General features: G+C 39.0%; 2 protein-coding genes across 3 annotated transcripts; both read right to left on the reverse strand.

The window, feature by feature from the left end:
* Nucleotides 1–2,862: 2,862 nt before the first annotated feature.
* Nucleotides 2,863–8,877, reverse strand: LOC122665913 (dentin sialophosphoprotein-like). The gene is made up of 4 exons (XM_043862041.1): nt 7,001–8,877; nt 4,531–4,644; nt 4,249–4,398; nt 2,863–3,072 (listed from the first exon to the last, which is right to left on the reverse strand). Exons 1-4 carry the CDS (start codon nt 8,582–8,584, stop codon nt 2,932–2,934), a joined length of 1,989 nt encoding a protein of 662 aa, XP_043717976.1. The 5' UTR covers nt 8,585–8,877; the 3' UTR covers nt 2,863–2,931.
* A 4,311-nt stretch (nt 8,878–13,188) lies between these two features.
* LOC122664701 (ACT domain-containing protein ACR4-like) lies at nt 13,189–16,058 on the reverse strand. Of its 2 annotated transcripts, none has more exons than XM_043860648.1 (8): nt 15,996–16,058; nt 15,411–15,483; nt 15,289–15,331; nt 15,067–15,184; nt 14,875–14,942; nt 14,199–14,789; nt 13,926–14,030; nt 13,189–13,609 (listed from the first exon to the last, which is right to left on the reverse strand). In XM_043860648.1, the coding sequence occupies exons 1-8, from the start codon at nt 15,997–15,999 to the stop codon at nt 13,268–13,270; spliced, it is 1,344 nt and encodes a 447-aa protein (XP_043716583.1). In that variant the 5' UTR covers nt 16,000–16,058; the 3' UTR covers nt 13,189–13,267. The 2 variants fall into 2 exon arrangements, with proteins under 2 accessions (XP_043716583.1, XP_043716582.1); XM_043860647.1 differs by having other exon boundaries at nt 15,067–15,181; nt 15,286–15,331.
* Between the last annotated feature and the right edge of the window lie 501 nt (nt 16,059–16,559).

Consider the following 16,559-nt stretch of genomic DNA (forward strand, 5'->3'; position numbering starts at 1 on the left):
AAACTTGAGATCTTCAAATCTTCAATTTATATAAAACTAACCAAAAACCTCAACACTACGAATCAAGTATTCAGCCAAAAGTCATGGTAAATTGAATACATTTTCTACTTAATTCATGATACTTTGCATAGCAGGATGCTTATTCAGAGCCATTGGAGCCTTGAATTTCTCCAAAGCAGAGTGATCCCTATTAACTGTATCACAATATCAAGTATTCATCCCTATTTGATGGTTGCACCAGGCAAGAGATTGTGACAGAATTTAAGTTCATGCATGGCCACTTCTATAGAAATGGATTTGAAAGAGGGAAATCTCTTTGAAAATTGTTCTCCATGCATGTTACTTGTGATGGCTAAGATGAAGCTTCCTTATCTTTAACAGAACTTAAAATCCAGCTGTTGCCTCATGTGATGTGCTCCTAGTTATGATGTAAAGTTTTAAGGGATAGAACTCTTGCTTAGCACTTTTTCCTTTTTAATTTTTTTGGTTCCAAAGAAACCTAGAACCAGACATTTATGTTTCTGCAGCTATATAACAAGGATATCAGTGTTCAACATGACAATCATGAAAACTCAACATGCGAACATGTCTCCATGAATGATAGTTGTGTGCTTTCGTGACACACAAGGGTATGTCCTGAAAGTGAAATAGATGTGTCCTGGTCATGTAGCTCTGCAGTGCTGAGGGAAGTTATTTGATGATGTGGGAAATGGGGAAAAGTGAAAACAGCTCCACAATTTACTGATCTGAAGTATATTCTGATATAATGTGGTTTTGATCAATACCATGGCATTGCACCAAAAAAAAAACAAAGATCTAGAGAGTTGCAACTCAATGATCATTGTCTAACCCAGAGTTGGCCGTCAAAGGCACTTAGGATTGTATGATTAAGTGTGGGTGGAGTACATAGAGGTTGTTTAGGATGACTAGCAGGGTTGGCCTATGGACAGAAACAAAGAAAGACAAATGCACTTTGGTTAAAATCAGTTTCGTCCAACCTGCACGCATGAAGTATTGTAGTTGATGCTAGTTGTTGAACCTGGTCATTTGAGAGAGCTATTTGATTAGTAGCTTTAGATATGCATGGGAAGATTTTATTTTATTTTATTTTATTGGTAGAATATGAGAGGATTTTAATTACTGTTGGATATGTGTCTACCAAACTCAATTTAAAATGTATAAATTAAATTGACTTGTATTATCATTTTATTTGAGAGTCTGTGGGGAAGCCTATGCCCGGAAACATTGGGGGGGCGAAATGATAGGCCCGCCCCCTAGGAAAGGCGGAAATCCCACCCCTCAAGATGCTTTCGCGCATGCTCTCATTGGCCCTCGTGTGCGTGCAAGGGTCACACTCCCCCACAGAGAATGCTCTCCATGTTGATGTTCACTGTGGGGGAGCATGACCCCTAGCCAATGAGAGCGCACGCATTGGCATCAACGGAGTGGTCATTTTGCCCCCTCTGTGTTTGGGCGTGGGCGGTACACTACCCCCACAGAGAACTTTTCTCTCTCTATATATATATATATGTAGGGAAAGAAAACACTACTTGGGCGCGTGCGGTGTGCTGCCCCTGTGCCCAGACACAAGGGTGTGCAAAATGACCACCACACCCCATGAATTTCTACCTTTCCATGGGGGTGCAATAGTCATTTTGCACACTCCTGTGTCTGGGCACAAGGACAGCATACCGCATGCGCCAAGATAACGTTCTTTCTCTCATATATGTATATGAGGAAAAGAACTTTACTTGGTCACGTCGCTTCTGCACCTAAGCATAGAATTGTGCAAAATTACCGCACTGCCCCCATGGAAAGGCCAAAATCCTGCCCAAGGCGATGCTTGTGCCCACTCGCATTGACCAATGCCCATGCAGGCTCTAGGGGCCTAGACAGCGATCCCTTTCCCTATATAATTTTTTAATTTTACTTTTCTGGCATTAATAACTTGTAATTTTACTTTTCTATCATTTTAAAATTACATACAATTTTTTTCAATTAGGGTAAATATTATCTTTTCACATATATACTCGAAGTAAGGGTGTTAAACGGTTCGATTCGATTCAAATCATTTAATTAAACAGTCTCAATTGTGAAACCATAACTATAAACATTTATGTTTGATTTTGGCATATTTATCTACATTTAAGAGTGTTAAACGGTTTGGTTCGGTTCAAACCATTTAATTAAACGGCCCCAATTTTGAAACCATAACAGAATCGTTTATTAAACGATTTCACGGTTTCAATTTAAACGGTTCAATTCGATTTCGGTTTGATTTTGACACCAAATGCAAGACAATGAAACCTTTTGATAATGACATAATGCTATGTTACTTTTCAATTTCTTTTAAAATCTTTTTATACCCCCTTACTTAAATAACTTTACAGAATAAGACAAGAGACAATGAAAATAAAGCGTAAAGTTCTAAATCAAGGTTTTAAAACGTAGAATCAGAGACGGGATTAGACTGGTTCAGATCTGAATGTTCCAAAATCGGCCTTCAAGAACCCTAGAATCAATCCACAGATCCAAAAAGCAGGAAAATTTCTAGTGTTTTAAAATTGACTTGGCCAAGTCAGATCGGTCCAAATCGGGATTAGTCACGGCCGATTCAACAATCCAATTCCAGATGTTTTAAACCATGTTCGAAATACACTTACATGTCATTCAAACACTCCCATATATAAATGAACCAGATATCAATGTTTTGGTTTCACAACGCAAGAAATTCAATACAAGGTGTGCTAAAGGGCCAACTTTGTCTTTTTCATTCTGATAAAGGTAGGCCATTGTTACACTCAATGTTTAAAGGGTACTCTCCTCGTCATGGAACAAAAATTACCCCACCAATTCATTCTATTTACAACCCCCCCCCCCCCCAGCCCAAAAAAAATATCATTCTACCTATAACAGTTGCAGATCTCTAAGTTAGAATGTCGGTAGAAATTTCTCCTTCAAGCGGGATATAAGCTTAAATTTTTCCTCTGCTTCAACCTGTTGCCGGGGGTCAGTTCTCGATGCTCTATCTGGATGAAATTTTAGTAACGCTCGTCTATAAGCTGCATTTACCTGTGCATTAATATAAAGACTACTTAGTAGTGCACCAACAACTAAAAAAAAGATTAGTAAAGCAGCCACAATTTACAACACCATTCAAATTAGCATTCCATCTAACAAAGGCAAGTAACATTGTCTCTGAATTACATTACTAGCAGACATCAGGATACAGTGTCTATCAGTCTCACTAAGAAGGTATTTGATGCTCGATGTAATTACAAATAATGGCTTGTAGCCTTGTACATAGGTTAACCAAGGAGATTATTACTAGGAAAGCCAATAAAACGATACATATAATGAAATCTACATGCATGAAATTTTCTGATACAACTGAGTACCAAGAAAGGAGGGGGAGGGGGGGACCTAGAACAAACCCAGTAAACCTTATCTCAAGTACTCGGGGTTAGAGACCACTACTCAAATCCGATTGCAATCATTCTGTCATAGTCATTGCTGCTTCTAACTCGAAGACTCCTACCAAGGACCATCCTCAACCATCCTCCCACAACAACCCCCCCCCCCCCCAAAAAAAAAAAGTATTCATGTCTCTGTTCAACACCTTAACCCAGATAATCACTGTCCTTCGTTGTCCTTTAAATAAACTTTTGCTCTTGTTGTGCCACTTACCACTGTGCTAGTCCTATGTTCATTGAACTTATTGATTCTAGCCTTCCAAGTCTTGCCACTCATACATCTCGAGTTCTCAGCGGCCCCAGATCAACTAGATGAAGTTCTGCAATTTGGACTCTGAAATATTGACGAGGGAATATGATAATTTGTATTTAAAAAAACCACCAGAGATGGACCAACCATCATTTGACATAAATCTTTATGAAGTCCTCTTTAAGCAAGTAGCAGTGGCTCAAAAAACTAAAATCTCTAACCTGTAACATAAGTAGATAACTACAGAAGCTTTCACACAAGCTGTATCAAACAATCAAACACCTTGTGCAAAATGATACTGCCAAACAGCCTTGATGTCAGAAATACAAATGGTGCATCGCAAAAACAAAAATTCTGCAATGAATAGCATGATGCTCAACCAGCTAAGTGCTTCCTGAGTTCTAGCTAAGTAGCACAAGAACATTAAGTTGGGAGGTATTCAAATGCCTTTGGGAGATTCTTGCAGGCGTTTATTTACACTTAAAAATTATAATCAAGAAATAACATGGAACACATGCAACTCACCTCATGAAGCGTCGGATTGGGACCACCTCCAACATTGATGCCTAAGGCAGAGAGTAGCGAAGCCATATCATTGTACATAAGTTCTAATCTATCAAGCTCCTTTCTTATTTTGACACGAAGCTGTGCTTTTAAGTTTATAGTCTCCTCATCCTGAATTGGAGTCATATAAAGAAAAGAAAGTCACCAACAAACTTCAAGAGAAGGGATGGTTGGATAGAGAATATGTATAGCTGTTGCAAAGGAAAAAATAAAATACTAGATGAACAAAGTACTGAGGAATACCTTCTTTTGTGATTCTCGCATTTCTTCCACACGTTGTTTCTGTCTTCTCTCCATGTCTAAAAGACGCATACTTTCAGCTTTTTTTCTCTGCTTTAAACGCCTTGCTTCTTCTGCCTACAAGGGATCGAGAACAATAGATCAGATAAAATGCTCGTTATCTTGAGAGCATTCAAATCATTATATCTTATTCAAACAACACATCATCATTTTGAATTGTACAGCTGAATATAGAGTTTTAGGATAAATTTGGATTTCCTCTCTAACCTGCCCTTGGCTCTCCAAATCAATAAATTTGTAACAAAGCAGGATTTACTGGGGGGCACACACATGCTATAGTAATTAGTATGGACAGTCACCTATTTCTGCCATGTGGCAGGGTTGGATGGTGCTGAAATTTTACGTACATGTAGACTCCAAAGTCCCCTTCTCACATGTCAAGTTTCAGCCTGAATGGAGTCTGACGCAGATCATAAGGAGGAGATTCGGAGGAGATTCTAGAAGATGTACAGGAGATTTGAGTGGAGGATATTTTGTTAAAAGCTATTCCAGCTACTATGGGGATTGTGGGTTCACTTTGTGGCTTCTTACTTTCTATTTTGTAGGGATGTATAGATATGACTGATTCCTTTTCATAACCAGACTACATCAACTACACAGACGAATGCATTAGGAGCAAGAGTCATATTCTGTTCCGTACAAGTGATCAATGCTACAGTCCATCCATAGCTTCTATTTTGTAATGTTCTAGGATAGTTTCTACTTTGAAGGAAGACTTAAGTTGTAAGAAATCCTCCTACAATACTAGAGGCTTCCTATTTTGTTGGTTTCTATGAAGACCTAAATTATGTGTAAATTATTATATAAGGGAAAGGTTACAGTAGGCTACTGCATACACTAGCAACCTAGGTTCCGAAGCCAAACTACCATTTTTCGTGTTTTATTTTTTCCAATTGAATGGTTTGAAGATGTGTAATATCGCTTAAATAGGCTTGCCCTGAATTTTCAAGGCAAAATTCAAATGTTTTACCACTAAAATGGCCATTTTGGATTTTTTTTTTTTTTTTTTTTAACAGAACAAATTTTGATCAAAATTTCGACGTTATACATTACATTTCAGTTTCAACCATGGTCACAACCCTGGTCAAAATTGAAATCTCGAACCTTGATTGGATCTCTAATAGCTCCACCTATGCCTGCAGAACTTGCTTTGAGACAAAGGAGGCGCCACACTGTTCTTTTTTAATCTGTGTATGCTCTGGTTCTGCTGACAGTTCTCCACCACATTCTTCAGCATCTGATAATATTCAATCTGAAAGGCATTAACTTGATTTCTGAAAATTAAGGGATCCGATTTCTCATTGTCTAAACAACATCAAATTATGGAAGAAGTGTTAACTTCCAACTTCGGTAGTAATACTTCCATTTCTATTGTTCATCTGCAAGTGGATCAAAACTCTCATATAGTGAGAGTTGAATTACTAAACAAAACAAGGGCATTGTATGTCTTTGAATAGATAATAAAAGTACCAATGTCAAAAATAAGGGATGAAATTTGACTTCGAGGAATAATAGTAAAAGTAAGCATCATCACACTAGAATTCATAAATACATAAACTTTTCCTCAGAAATACTAATCACAACGATTCTGCAAGCAGTTCTATAGTACCCAAAAAAATGATAAAAATAAAAGCAAGCAGATTTAAAGGAACACATAGACTGCTTCTATCTATTGAACATGTTACCACCTGCACCAACGCTTCAGAAAAATAAATCTTTATCATAAAAAATGGGTCATTTTATCAAAAACTATGCACAAGGGAACCTAAGTTCTAACAATTTTACAGGGATTCAAAGATGGATTTCAGTCCTCATATTTTAACAGGATATATGCTCTAGGGCAGCGCTTGGCTGCAGATTTAAGAGATGATTTTTTGGATGATCTTTTCATCCATACAGTGGTGCACTTTTCCCACAAAAAAAAATTGGGGCTTTTCATTTCTTCTTCCTTGTTACCCTGCAAACTGTACAGGGGGATACACTCTTACTCAGGATGAAGTTGTGTCTCAATATGGTGTTTAAGTAACTTCAACAAGATGGTAAGTGGTAACACATAATAAAAGGTAAATATAAAATCATAAGAAAATATTGTTGTAACCAAGGATGGTGGAAAAGTTGTGACCTTACTTTTTTTGCCCTTTTGGTATAACAAAATTTCCTCAATGATGGTAAATCCTATCATTCACATGTGTACTCAAAAAATGTACAAACAATAATGACATAATGATAAGTCACTTTCAAATTATTTTAAAACTCTTTTTTACCCCTACCTTAAGTAACTTTTGGCAATAAGACAAGGGGCAATCAAAAGAAGGTTACAACTTCTCACTTCACCAATATGGCAACAACAAGAAGCACCCTAAAATCACTCCAAATAACCAATTGCTGAGTAAAGCAAGTATATAAGTCAAACCTGAATTTGTAACTCCCGATGCCTGGATGCCCATTCTTCTTGTACTGCACACTTGTACTCAACAGTCTCCTTGATCTTTTCTCTTTCACTAATTATTTCATTTTGAACATCAGGCATAAAATTGCCATCTAAAGCATGTAACAAAGGATTTTTATCATCCTGCAGTTGAGTTTCAGAAAGAGATTCAGGATCAGGTTCAGCATCATTTCTAAAACATCTCCTGTCCTCAACCAGTGTTCCATCTTGTTGAGTGTTGCATAAGGATGATTCATCAGAAACAGATTTTACTTTGTCCGGACAACTGAACCTATCATGATTGATTCCAGAGTCATTCCTTGACTGAGCATTGAAGAAATGTTCCCCACGAGTATGTCCATTACTGTCCTCAGGGCAATCATTGATGTGTTTCCCAAAGCATGGTTGAGAATCACAAAAAGAAGATTCTCCAGAAACTGGTTTTTCCTGGTCCTCAAAATTAGCTGTGTCATATTTGGTGTCATTTGGTTGCTGAGCGTTGCAACAGGAAGTTTTTGTCTGAATCCTTACATTTTTGTCTAAATGAAATTCTTGATCCACTTGTGTTTGAAATGAGTCACACAAAGAATCCTCTTTATCCTGGAAATTAAACTTTCCATGATAGGAATGTGAAACGTAGCCAGATTGATTTTTGAACCAGCAGGGTTCTTCAGCAACATTTTCCTCTTTATCATGGAAAAAGGCACTTTCGTAATTAAACTGTTCATCAACCTGTTCCTGAGAGAAGAAAAAAGGTCTTCTCCCCCGAAGATCATACTTTCTTTCAGAATGATTGGTTTCGTGTGGCGGAGATTTGCTCCATGAAGGACTTCCTTTCCTAACAGCTGTTCGATCCAAATCCTCCACAGGGTTGTTCCCCTCAGGATTGAGAGAATAGTTCTCCACAGGGATGAATTCACAGCCTGTATAGGAAGACATATTCGCTTTCTGTTGTACGGACTCATTTTCCACTTCATCATCCTTTTGATTGTCGGAAACGGATCCAGAGCCACAACCCTGCTCCTCTACAACAGATTGAGAGTTATGGACATCGTCTGATGTTTTTTTCTTCGAAGAGGCTTTTTCCCACTGATCACGAATTTTTCCAAAAGAACCCTCCATAAGCTCACAGTCAGAACTGTCACTTTCAGATGACTCATCCTCAGAATCGGAACTAAAAGTAAAACGATTTCTGGAGATTGTTTTCCCAGAGTAAGTCCTCGAGCTCTGTGATTGGCAAGGTTCAAATTGAGACGCCCTAATTGAAGTGGCATCACTGTTCAGATCACCACCACTTTCGCGAACAGTTCCAGGACTCTCATCATCATCATCACCATCATCAACGCTAATAATACTCCCAGAAGGAAAACTTTTGTCTTTTCTGAATATATTAGAACCATGTCCTCTCAATTGAGAGGACCCCGGAGCATCAATAACAACAACATCGGATAGATCATCAGGGTCAATATCAATGTAGACAACTGCATCAGTCTTCTCCTTCTCCTTCTCCTTGCACCTTCCAAGGGTTCTCCCTGCAGTATGTGTTCCTGTAGATTGACCCTTAAACATTCTTTGCTCCACCCCTATGCTTCTGGAAGACAACAATATGCATAAGGAATAGAATTATTACTAAGGGCTACCATCAGCAGAAGAAAGCTTTTGCTTCAGCTCCAGCATCTCCCAGCAATTAAGTTATCTGAAATGAGTTAGCACACCAAATTCCCACACTCGACTGCAATATTTATCCTCTCCACTTGAACCCAACCTTCGAGAAAGTTTACATAACTCATACTTAAAATGGTTAAATCACCTGCCAAAGCATCTGGAAACAGAATGAACAATCAGTAACATGACTATGAACTTCAAACATAAACTGAATGAGCAAACCTAAGTAACCAGAATATGGAATGGAAGTATGGAGCAGTTATGGCGCATTAGAGCATCAAACTTGAAAAGCTTCAAACTATTAAGTTTATTGTGAGCTTGGTGAAAGTAGCTTAATAGATATTAAAAAAAATGTACAAAATATAGAAAATTTCAGTTATTTAGAGAAAGGAAATGAACACGTGTATCACTTTATTTAGTTTATAAGGTTTTTCACCATTTAAATAGGATGAGGGTGTAAGTTTTATTTCAAATTTATTTCAAACAAGACAGATAAAGTGTGAGTGGTGTATTTGTTATTAAAATCCAAAAAGCAAAGATGTAGGGGCAAAGCTCAAAAAGATATATAAATATGCCAACCAAAAAATTTAAAAGTAGGAGTTATAAAAGGAGAAATCACAATCTGCTGGTTTGAATTAACAACAGAAGGTATTTGATCAAAGCAGGCTTACGTTAAAATGTAGGAGAAAGGGGCAGAGAGGAAGAAGTGAAATGTATTCATGGAACAGCTATCTGGTTAGGTAGGGATGTTGAAGCATGACATTAACAATTTTAGTGGCCCTTTTTAGAAATTTTATGGGTATGGCTCATAAATGAATCCGCTCCAAATTGCTTGAACCACATTTTACACAACACCAACAAGGTGCCTGTCTAGGCGACCAAGGTGACCCTAGTTGTCACGGTGCCCGCTTAGTCGACACCTTGACAGCTATGCCCTCACCCTTCAGTTCTGGTTTCTATTGGTCAACGGACTCAATAAAATGAGAAGCAGCAAGGAAGAGGAATAGGGAAAAAATTTTGCAAGGACATGAAGCAGATTTCTTTTCTGTTGTATGATCTAAACATTTTTAATACACCTATTCTGGAATTAAACAGGAAAAAAAAACACTATCTAAATACAATTTTATAATCTTAAAATTATCTAACTACAACATCAATACCAACTTAATTGGATAGCAAAACTAGTTTAGAAAGTTCCATGACCTGCAACATATATATTTTTTTTTTGGGTGTTTTTTTTTATCGTTTCCTGCAGCATATATTCAAATAATTGAAGCAACGACACATTAAAAATTGCACTCACAAGAACAGATTAAACTAACTCTCCAGAAAATGGGCTTCTCATTGGTGTTCACAGAGAAGGACTAATCATGCAGAAAACTCGTACGTAGGAATCAGTAGCAAGAAAAGGCCTGTCGTTTTTATCTTCGGATAACTTTCTATTACCTTCACTCGAGCAATTTTACGTTTTAATACGACATATTTGTCCAACCTCAGAAGTATAGAAAGCAAAGCATAATCATCCAAGCGAATGGAAGGGGGAGTGCGGGAGGGGTTTGCGGAATTTGAAATTAATGGCAAACTGAAAACCTGGATAACAATACCAATAAATCCATACAGAGAGTAGCAATTATGGCAACCACAGAAGAATTATAACCAGAAAAGATGAAAGCTCAAAGAATAAGGAAAAAAACCGAGAATTAAAGAAATAAAACGAATAAGAATGGAAAGATATCGGAAGAGGGAGGGGGAGAAGAGAAAGAGAAGGAGATCCCCACATCATCAAATTAGAACGAATACTAGGTCAGGCGATAGAAAATTGAAAAGGGTAATTCAATCAATCCAAAGATTCAAAAGTTCAAAGGCGCTAGTAAGAATTCAAAAAACAAAACGAGTCGAACGCCTCAAAGGGGCTATACCTGCAAACAATGGAATGGAAGAACACTCTTCTGGATGGATTGGCTTTCGTCGTTTCACCTTCGAACTCAAAAGATTGAACGTTGAACAAAAGGAGTTACGAGAGAAACCTCAAAACGGGTTTCGGGAAAGAGATGAAAGAGCTTGATTGGAGTGCGTAGAGCGCACGTACGTATATGGCCGTATGGCGTACGATTGGTACAAACTGGAAACCGGAAAGACCAGGGAAAACCTAACTCGTACGTTTTAAAAGTCAAATAGAAGGACGTTTTGGCGCCCACGTGCCGGTAAAGGTGTATCAGGATCATCTCTAAGGAGCCTAGCGTCCGAGGGCATCCAACAGTTGAGCTGTGTCGCACACATCTCGATGCATATCTAGGGATGTGTGCAACACAGCCCAATGGCTGGCAGCACCCTGGGCGCGCTAGGCTCCCGAAGAAGAGCTAAATTCTTTATAAAATGATTTGATGATGTCTTCTTCACCAATCATGTCACATTGGGCCAAGATCCCTTGGTGCTATTTTCCCTAATCTCCTAATATATTAAGCTAGTTTTTTACATATAGGTGTATTTTAGTTATGGGAGAATGTTTTCTGTGCCGGTGGCGCAGGCTGTGCCCAGACACATGGGAGTGGGCGTAATGACAATTCTGCCCCCCTGAGTGGCAGGCCATGTGTCTAGGCACAGGCTACGTTGCGGCATAGAGAACAACACCCCTTTGGTTATTTTTAGCTTTTTATATGTATGAATTTTATTACTCATTTTATTATATGTGGTATCATTTGTACATGATGTTGGTTCTTTCACACTTTTTCCCTTTTATGTTGGTTGATGATATATCATGTTTTAGACGTAGAGTGGCGTTTCTGTAATTTCTAGGGTATACAATAGCTTAACATGGGGTTTATATTGTTTAGTACATGTTTTTTGGGTACTTTAATATTGTAGCACGGTAGGATAGAGGCGAGTGCTCTTAGTTCTCTTCTTTGTGGTATATTACTTTGCAAAGTATCATGATTCTAATGATTTGGTATATTTAGCATACCTATGGATTGAAGTCCAATTTAATCGGGTGGATTGGGATGCCTAACGCCTTCTCTAGACCATAACTTGACACGAATCCAACCTTTAGACCTTTAGTCGGACCAATTCGAAGTAGAGTCAATAGTTTTATATGTGGGTCCTTGACCCTAATCTAAATGACGATTATGTGTCATTGAGACTCATACCTTCTTTTGGTTTGTTCTATTTTTCTCACACACATGTACACTTATGTATAATGATCTCATGTTTATTTATTTATTTTTTTGGGCTAATGAGGCCACGAGGGTGTCTAAACCTTTGGTCCGATTAGTCCCCCAAGTATGTTCACATGCCCTTACCCACATGCACTGGATCAGCATCAGATCCTATGACAACCATAGAAGCCGGCGGGCAGGCCCCAAAGTGATAAGGGGAGTCGAACTCAGGACATATGTTGATTTAGGCACACTCTCTTGCCAACTGAGCCACACCTTTGGGTAGCTCCACAAATGTCAAACACAATCATCTCACCAAATCTACTATACGTTCTTGTGAACGATCATCCACCCAAAAAATAAAAATTATCTACGACTATCTAATCCCACACCTTTGCAGTTATTCTATCATGCCAGATGTACGGCTAGCATTCAAGGAAGTGAGAATAAATTCGCAAGGCATCGGTCCTGCTACCATCCAACCAAAAAGTATCTAGCTCCCAACTCTCGGGTATCTACAAACAGAAGAAGCCACGTGGTGGTACCCCACCAGCTCCAATCTTCCATGCACGCTACCCAATACTGATGTGGTTGATGATACAGGTGAGAAGGTGGTGGGGTTAATCAAAATTCAGAAAAGGGTAAGCAGTTTTGTTTTCAAGTCTTTTTAAAGGAATCTCCTCCCACTCTGGCTGTCACTGGTTCTACTTTCAACGGCAATCGTTCCATCTTCAAAAGTCAAAAGAGATCGCAGTTTCACTTTCCAAATGGATGGAGTGTTGTCCTTTGTAACTTGTCAGGAGGACTAGTCTTACCAAATCTATACAGATCTTCACACTCTGGAATCTGAAGTTTGGACCAATTCAAGATTAGGAAACATAACATCACTTGATAGGTAAAGTAGCTTTCCAATTCTCAAATTTTGTTTGGTTCCCCTGTCTCTTCCTTGGCCCTGGTTGATCTATATCCATTATCACACCTGTCAAAGTTCTGGGCTTGCCACTATTCTGTACAAAATTTGTTCTTTCAGTCACTACCACAATCAAAAAAAAATTGCAATTCCAACTGATTCAAGACAGCTAATGACAAAGTACAAAAAGATAGGAATCTATATTATGTACAAAATCTGCATTTGTGAGCTGGTTAAATGTTTTACATTATATATACAAACAGTGCAGAACCTCCCCCAGTATTCATCCAGATCATTAAATTTACAACTCTGGTGAACAGGGCAAAGGGTGAATTTACTGGTACAGGACTCAACTGATTCATACTTTGCGAATGTGTGCAGGCATCAACTAATGGTTATATGATGCAGCAACCTAATACTGTGATGATTAGCCATGGAACTTGCAGTGGAATGGAACAGTTGTATTTACATGGTTGCACCTTAAGCAACTGGAATCAATTCTAAGAACTTGGAATAACCACCTCAAGAGTAGGATCTAACCAGACCGAAATTACAGAAAGATCTGGACTTGAAGAGACCACCAAAGAGGAACCTGGTTGGGGATTCCTGTGGTGGTGATTTCAAATTCTCAGAGTTGCCCTTGACTTGGAGTATTGTCTGGCCGATCGCTTGGCGGATGGAATCAATTGCCTTGGCATCGACAGGATTTCCAGCTGCATCACTAACATAAAAGGTGTTGAGGGCTTTGCCTGCTCTGGTTGTCACTTCTGCCCTTGTGACTGACAAGCTGTTCTCACGAAACATGCGAGTAACATCAGATAGCAACCCAACTCTATCAGTTGTGCACAATTCTAGCTTCAAACCCTGTGGAAAGAAAGACGACACAAGAATGACTAATCTGTAATCACAATCAGAATTAGTATAAAGCAAGGCATCAAAATAAACTATGTGATACAACAGTATATAGCTTTATAGGCTGTTTCATCATATCAATTGTAGTTCAGATCATTTACACAAATAAATACTTAAATATGAGAAATTTCAGCTCAGATGATCATATAAACAGTGCCGTAGTTTAATGTTCTGATTCTGATCATTTTTCTTTTTTCTGTTGTTCAGTTATAATGATGGAAATCCTGGAAGAAGAAAAAAACGTGAGTAAATGAAAGAATGACCCTACCTCTGATACTCTTCTCTCTATAGCTGCTTCAAGACATTGGATCACTCTTTGCCGTTCTGCTTCTGAATTGACTGGAGACCCATCTATATGCCGGATATAGTACTCCTTAAATAGGAATGAAAAAGGAATTGGCTTCAAACTCAAATCAAACGGCCTAATCCCAAGTAATTGGGGATAAATTGTAAATGAAACACACACACGGCCGCCGCCCACCCCCCCCCCCCACCCCCACCCCCACCCCCACCCCCCACACACACACAAAATGTGACATACCTGATATGCTTCAGGCCCTTCAGCATCAACATTTGCATGGAAAACCACATATTGCATGTCTGTCAAAGTGCAAACTGTGTCGAAAAGGAGCTTAGGCCTATCCTTGCACCGAATTGTAACCACCGAATAGTCTTTGTCGTACCAATTAACAACCGTAACATTAGGTCTAAGCGTCTCATCTGGGGGATCATCATGCGATCGTTCATAGTCCCGATCAGCAAACATCATCTGGTGAAGCCTTCTCTCAGTATGAGTGCTCCCAAGAGAAACAACAGTCTTAGCTCCTCTGTTCTTGTTGTTACCCTTGAATACATTGAAAAGAAGTTGCTTAATCTTAGACAACCTCTGTGCATCAGTGATTGCAGACTCAGTCGCCTCATCGGTCACATGCATCACGGCTGCAGCTCGAGTGTTGTGTGTCCATACCTCTGCATTGACCACACTGCATTTCAGGTCAGTGAGGACAGCACAGACCTCAGAGAGTAGCCCCGGTCTATCGGTGCCGGTAAGCTCAATAGATGTGTAGTCCGTTGATGCTTCCACCTCTACAGATCTCAATGTGTGTACAAAACAGGAATCTGTTCCAAGAGACTGTAGAGAAACTTTAGACATGTGTGTTGTGTAATTTTTCAAACAAGTAAAGTATCAGTAGAGTGAGTGTGAGTGTGTGACTTACCTTACGAATAAAATCCAGAAGCCCTTCATCTGTAAGCTTGTTTCCTTCCCGATCAGTAACATTAAAAACTGGTGGAAGTGGAATCACACAAAATTATTTTACAGTATAAAGAGGCAAAGCACAAGGCATTTCACAGTAGCATAGCAGGGTAGTCTACAAGCAGAAAAGGAGACGGGGAGTGGGGAATCTTACCGTCCATGAACCAACCTCCATCAGAGGAGATATAAGCTTTAGTTATGATAAGGTTCAGATCCGTAAGAACCTGTACAACTTCCAAAAGTATTCCATGTTTGTTTGCACTGTCCACCTTCAATATCAAATGGGAAAAAGAAAATACACGAAAAATCAGCAACAAAGAAAAATCCAAGGAAGCATAACGGCAAAGTAATTAAGGATTAAAAAAGAACATACCCGTATAACAGTTGCATTCTTGCAAGCTTCATTATCAATTACAACCCTGAACACAGAGAGAAGTAAATCTCCAGTACCGAAGCTGAAATGTCTCTGGTACATCAAGAATTGAACAAATTACATACCTGGGCGGATTCATCCTTCGAATAAATTTCTCATACTCGTCATCCATGTCCCATGAAGAGCTCCATTCAGTCTCTGAACAAAGTGGCAAAAAAATTGGTAGGCACTCGATCAGAATTAAAGAATCAAGCTCACCAGTCACGAATCGGAAAACAATTATTGTAAAGAAAAATAATAAAAGAATATCGCACAGAACGTCCAATCCAGTAAAACAACATAGAACTCGATTTATGAAGCCACTAATCTTGGGAAAATCCAATTCTTGAAATCTAGGAAACCACTTAAAGAAGACCATAAACCTCTCCGTATATCGAAACCATTGAACCAAAAGAGGCAAATATCAAAATCCTTTAAATAAAACACACGGAGAAGCCCACACGCAAAGCAGCAAATCTACCAATTACGAACAGAGCGGCAAAATAGCATCAAATCTAATAATTAGGAACAGAGAAGAAAAAAATACAAGCAACGAATTCACGAATTCAGCAGAAAAGGGCACCTGAAACCCGAAACACAAATAGAAGAACAGAAAACGAGAAAGGAGGAGGAGGAGGAGAAGAAGAAGAAGAAGAAGAAAAGGCACGTACCCATGATAGCTCTCTTGAGGTTGCGTGCTATGAAGTGACCAAGTACCTTAATCTTCACAACCCAAACTCTAAAGTCTAAACTACTAAGAAAATAAAGACAAAAAGGAATACAAAGTGTGACTACTTCCCCTTCTTCGATCTCTCTCTCCTCCCTTTGAAGCCGAAAAAGAGATCTCAAAACCCCTTCAAAGAACCCTTCCCCTCTGCAATTCACACTCCCAACACGACACCAAAACCAGAAATCACAGTACAATACCACTCTCTCTCTCTCGCGCGCGCGCTTGCCCAGTTACTCTGGTTTTAAGAACTCTCACTTTCTACTTCAGGAATTGGACTTTTCAAAAACAATAAAAGAAGGAATTGTGAAGTCACAGTGACCCAGTTCCCAATGAAGCCTTCCTTCCCCCCTTCCCTCCCCAAGCCCGAATCACAACTACCGAACCCCAGCGCACTGTAGCAACAACCCTGACTACCTTATTAGAAACACTTTCTTTCTATGCCACGCCCGCCGTCCAAACTCGATTTTCTAGGGAAAATATTTCTCCTTCTCTTTTCTCGCACATG

The sequence above is a fragment of the Telopea speciosissima genome, chromosome 6, assembly GCF_018873765.1.
Source record: "Telopea speciosissima isolate NSW1024214 ecotype Mountain lineage chromosome 6, Tspe_v1, whole genome shotgun sequence".
Taxonomy (NCBI): domain Eukaryota; kingdom Viridiplantae; phylum Streptophyta; class Magnoliopsida; order Proteales; family Proteaceae; genus Telopea; species Telopea speciosissima.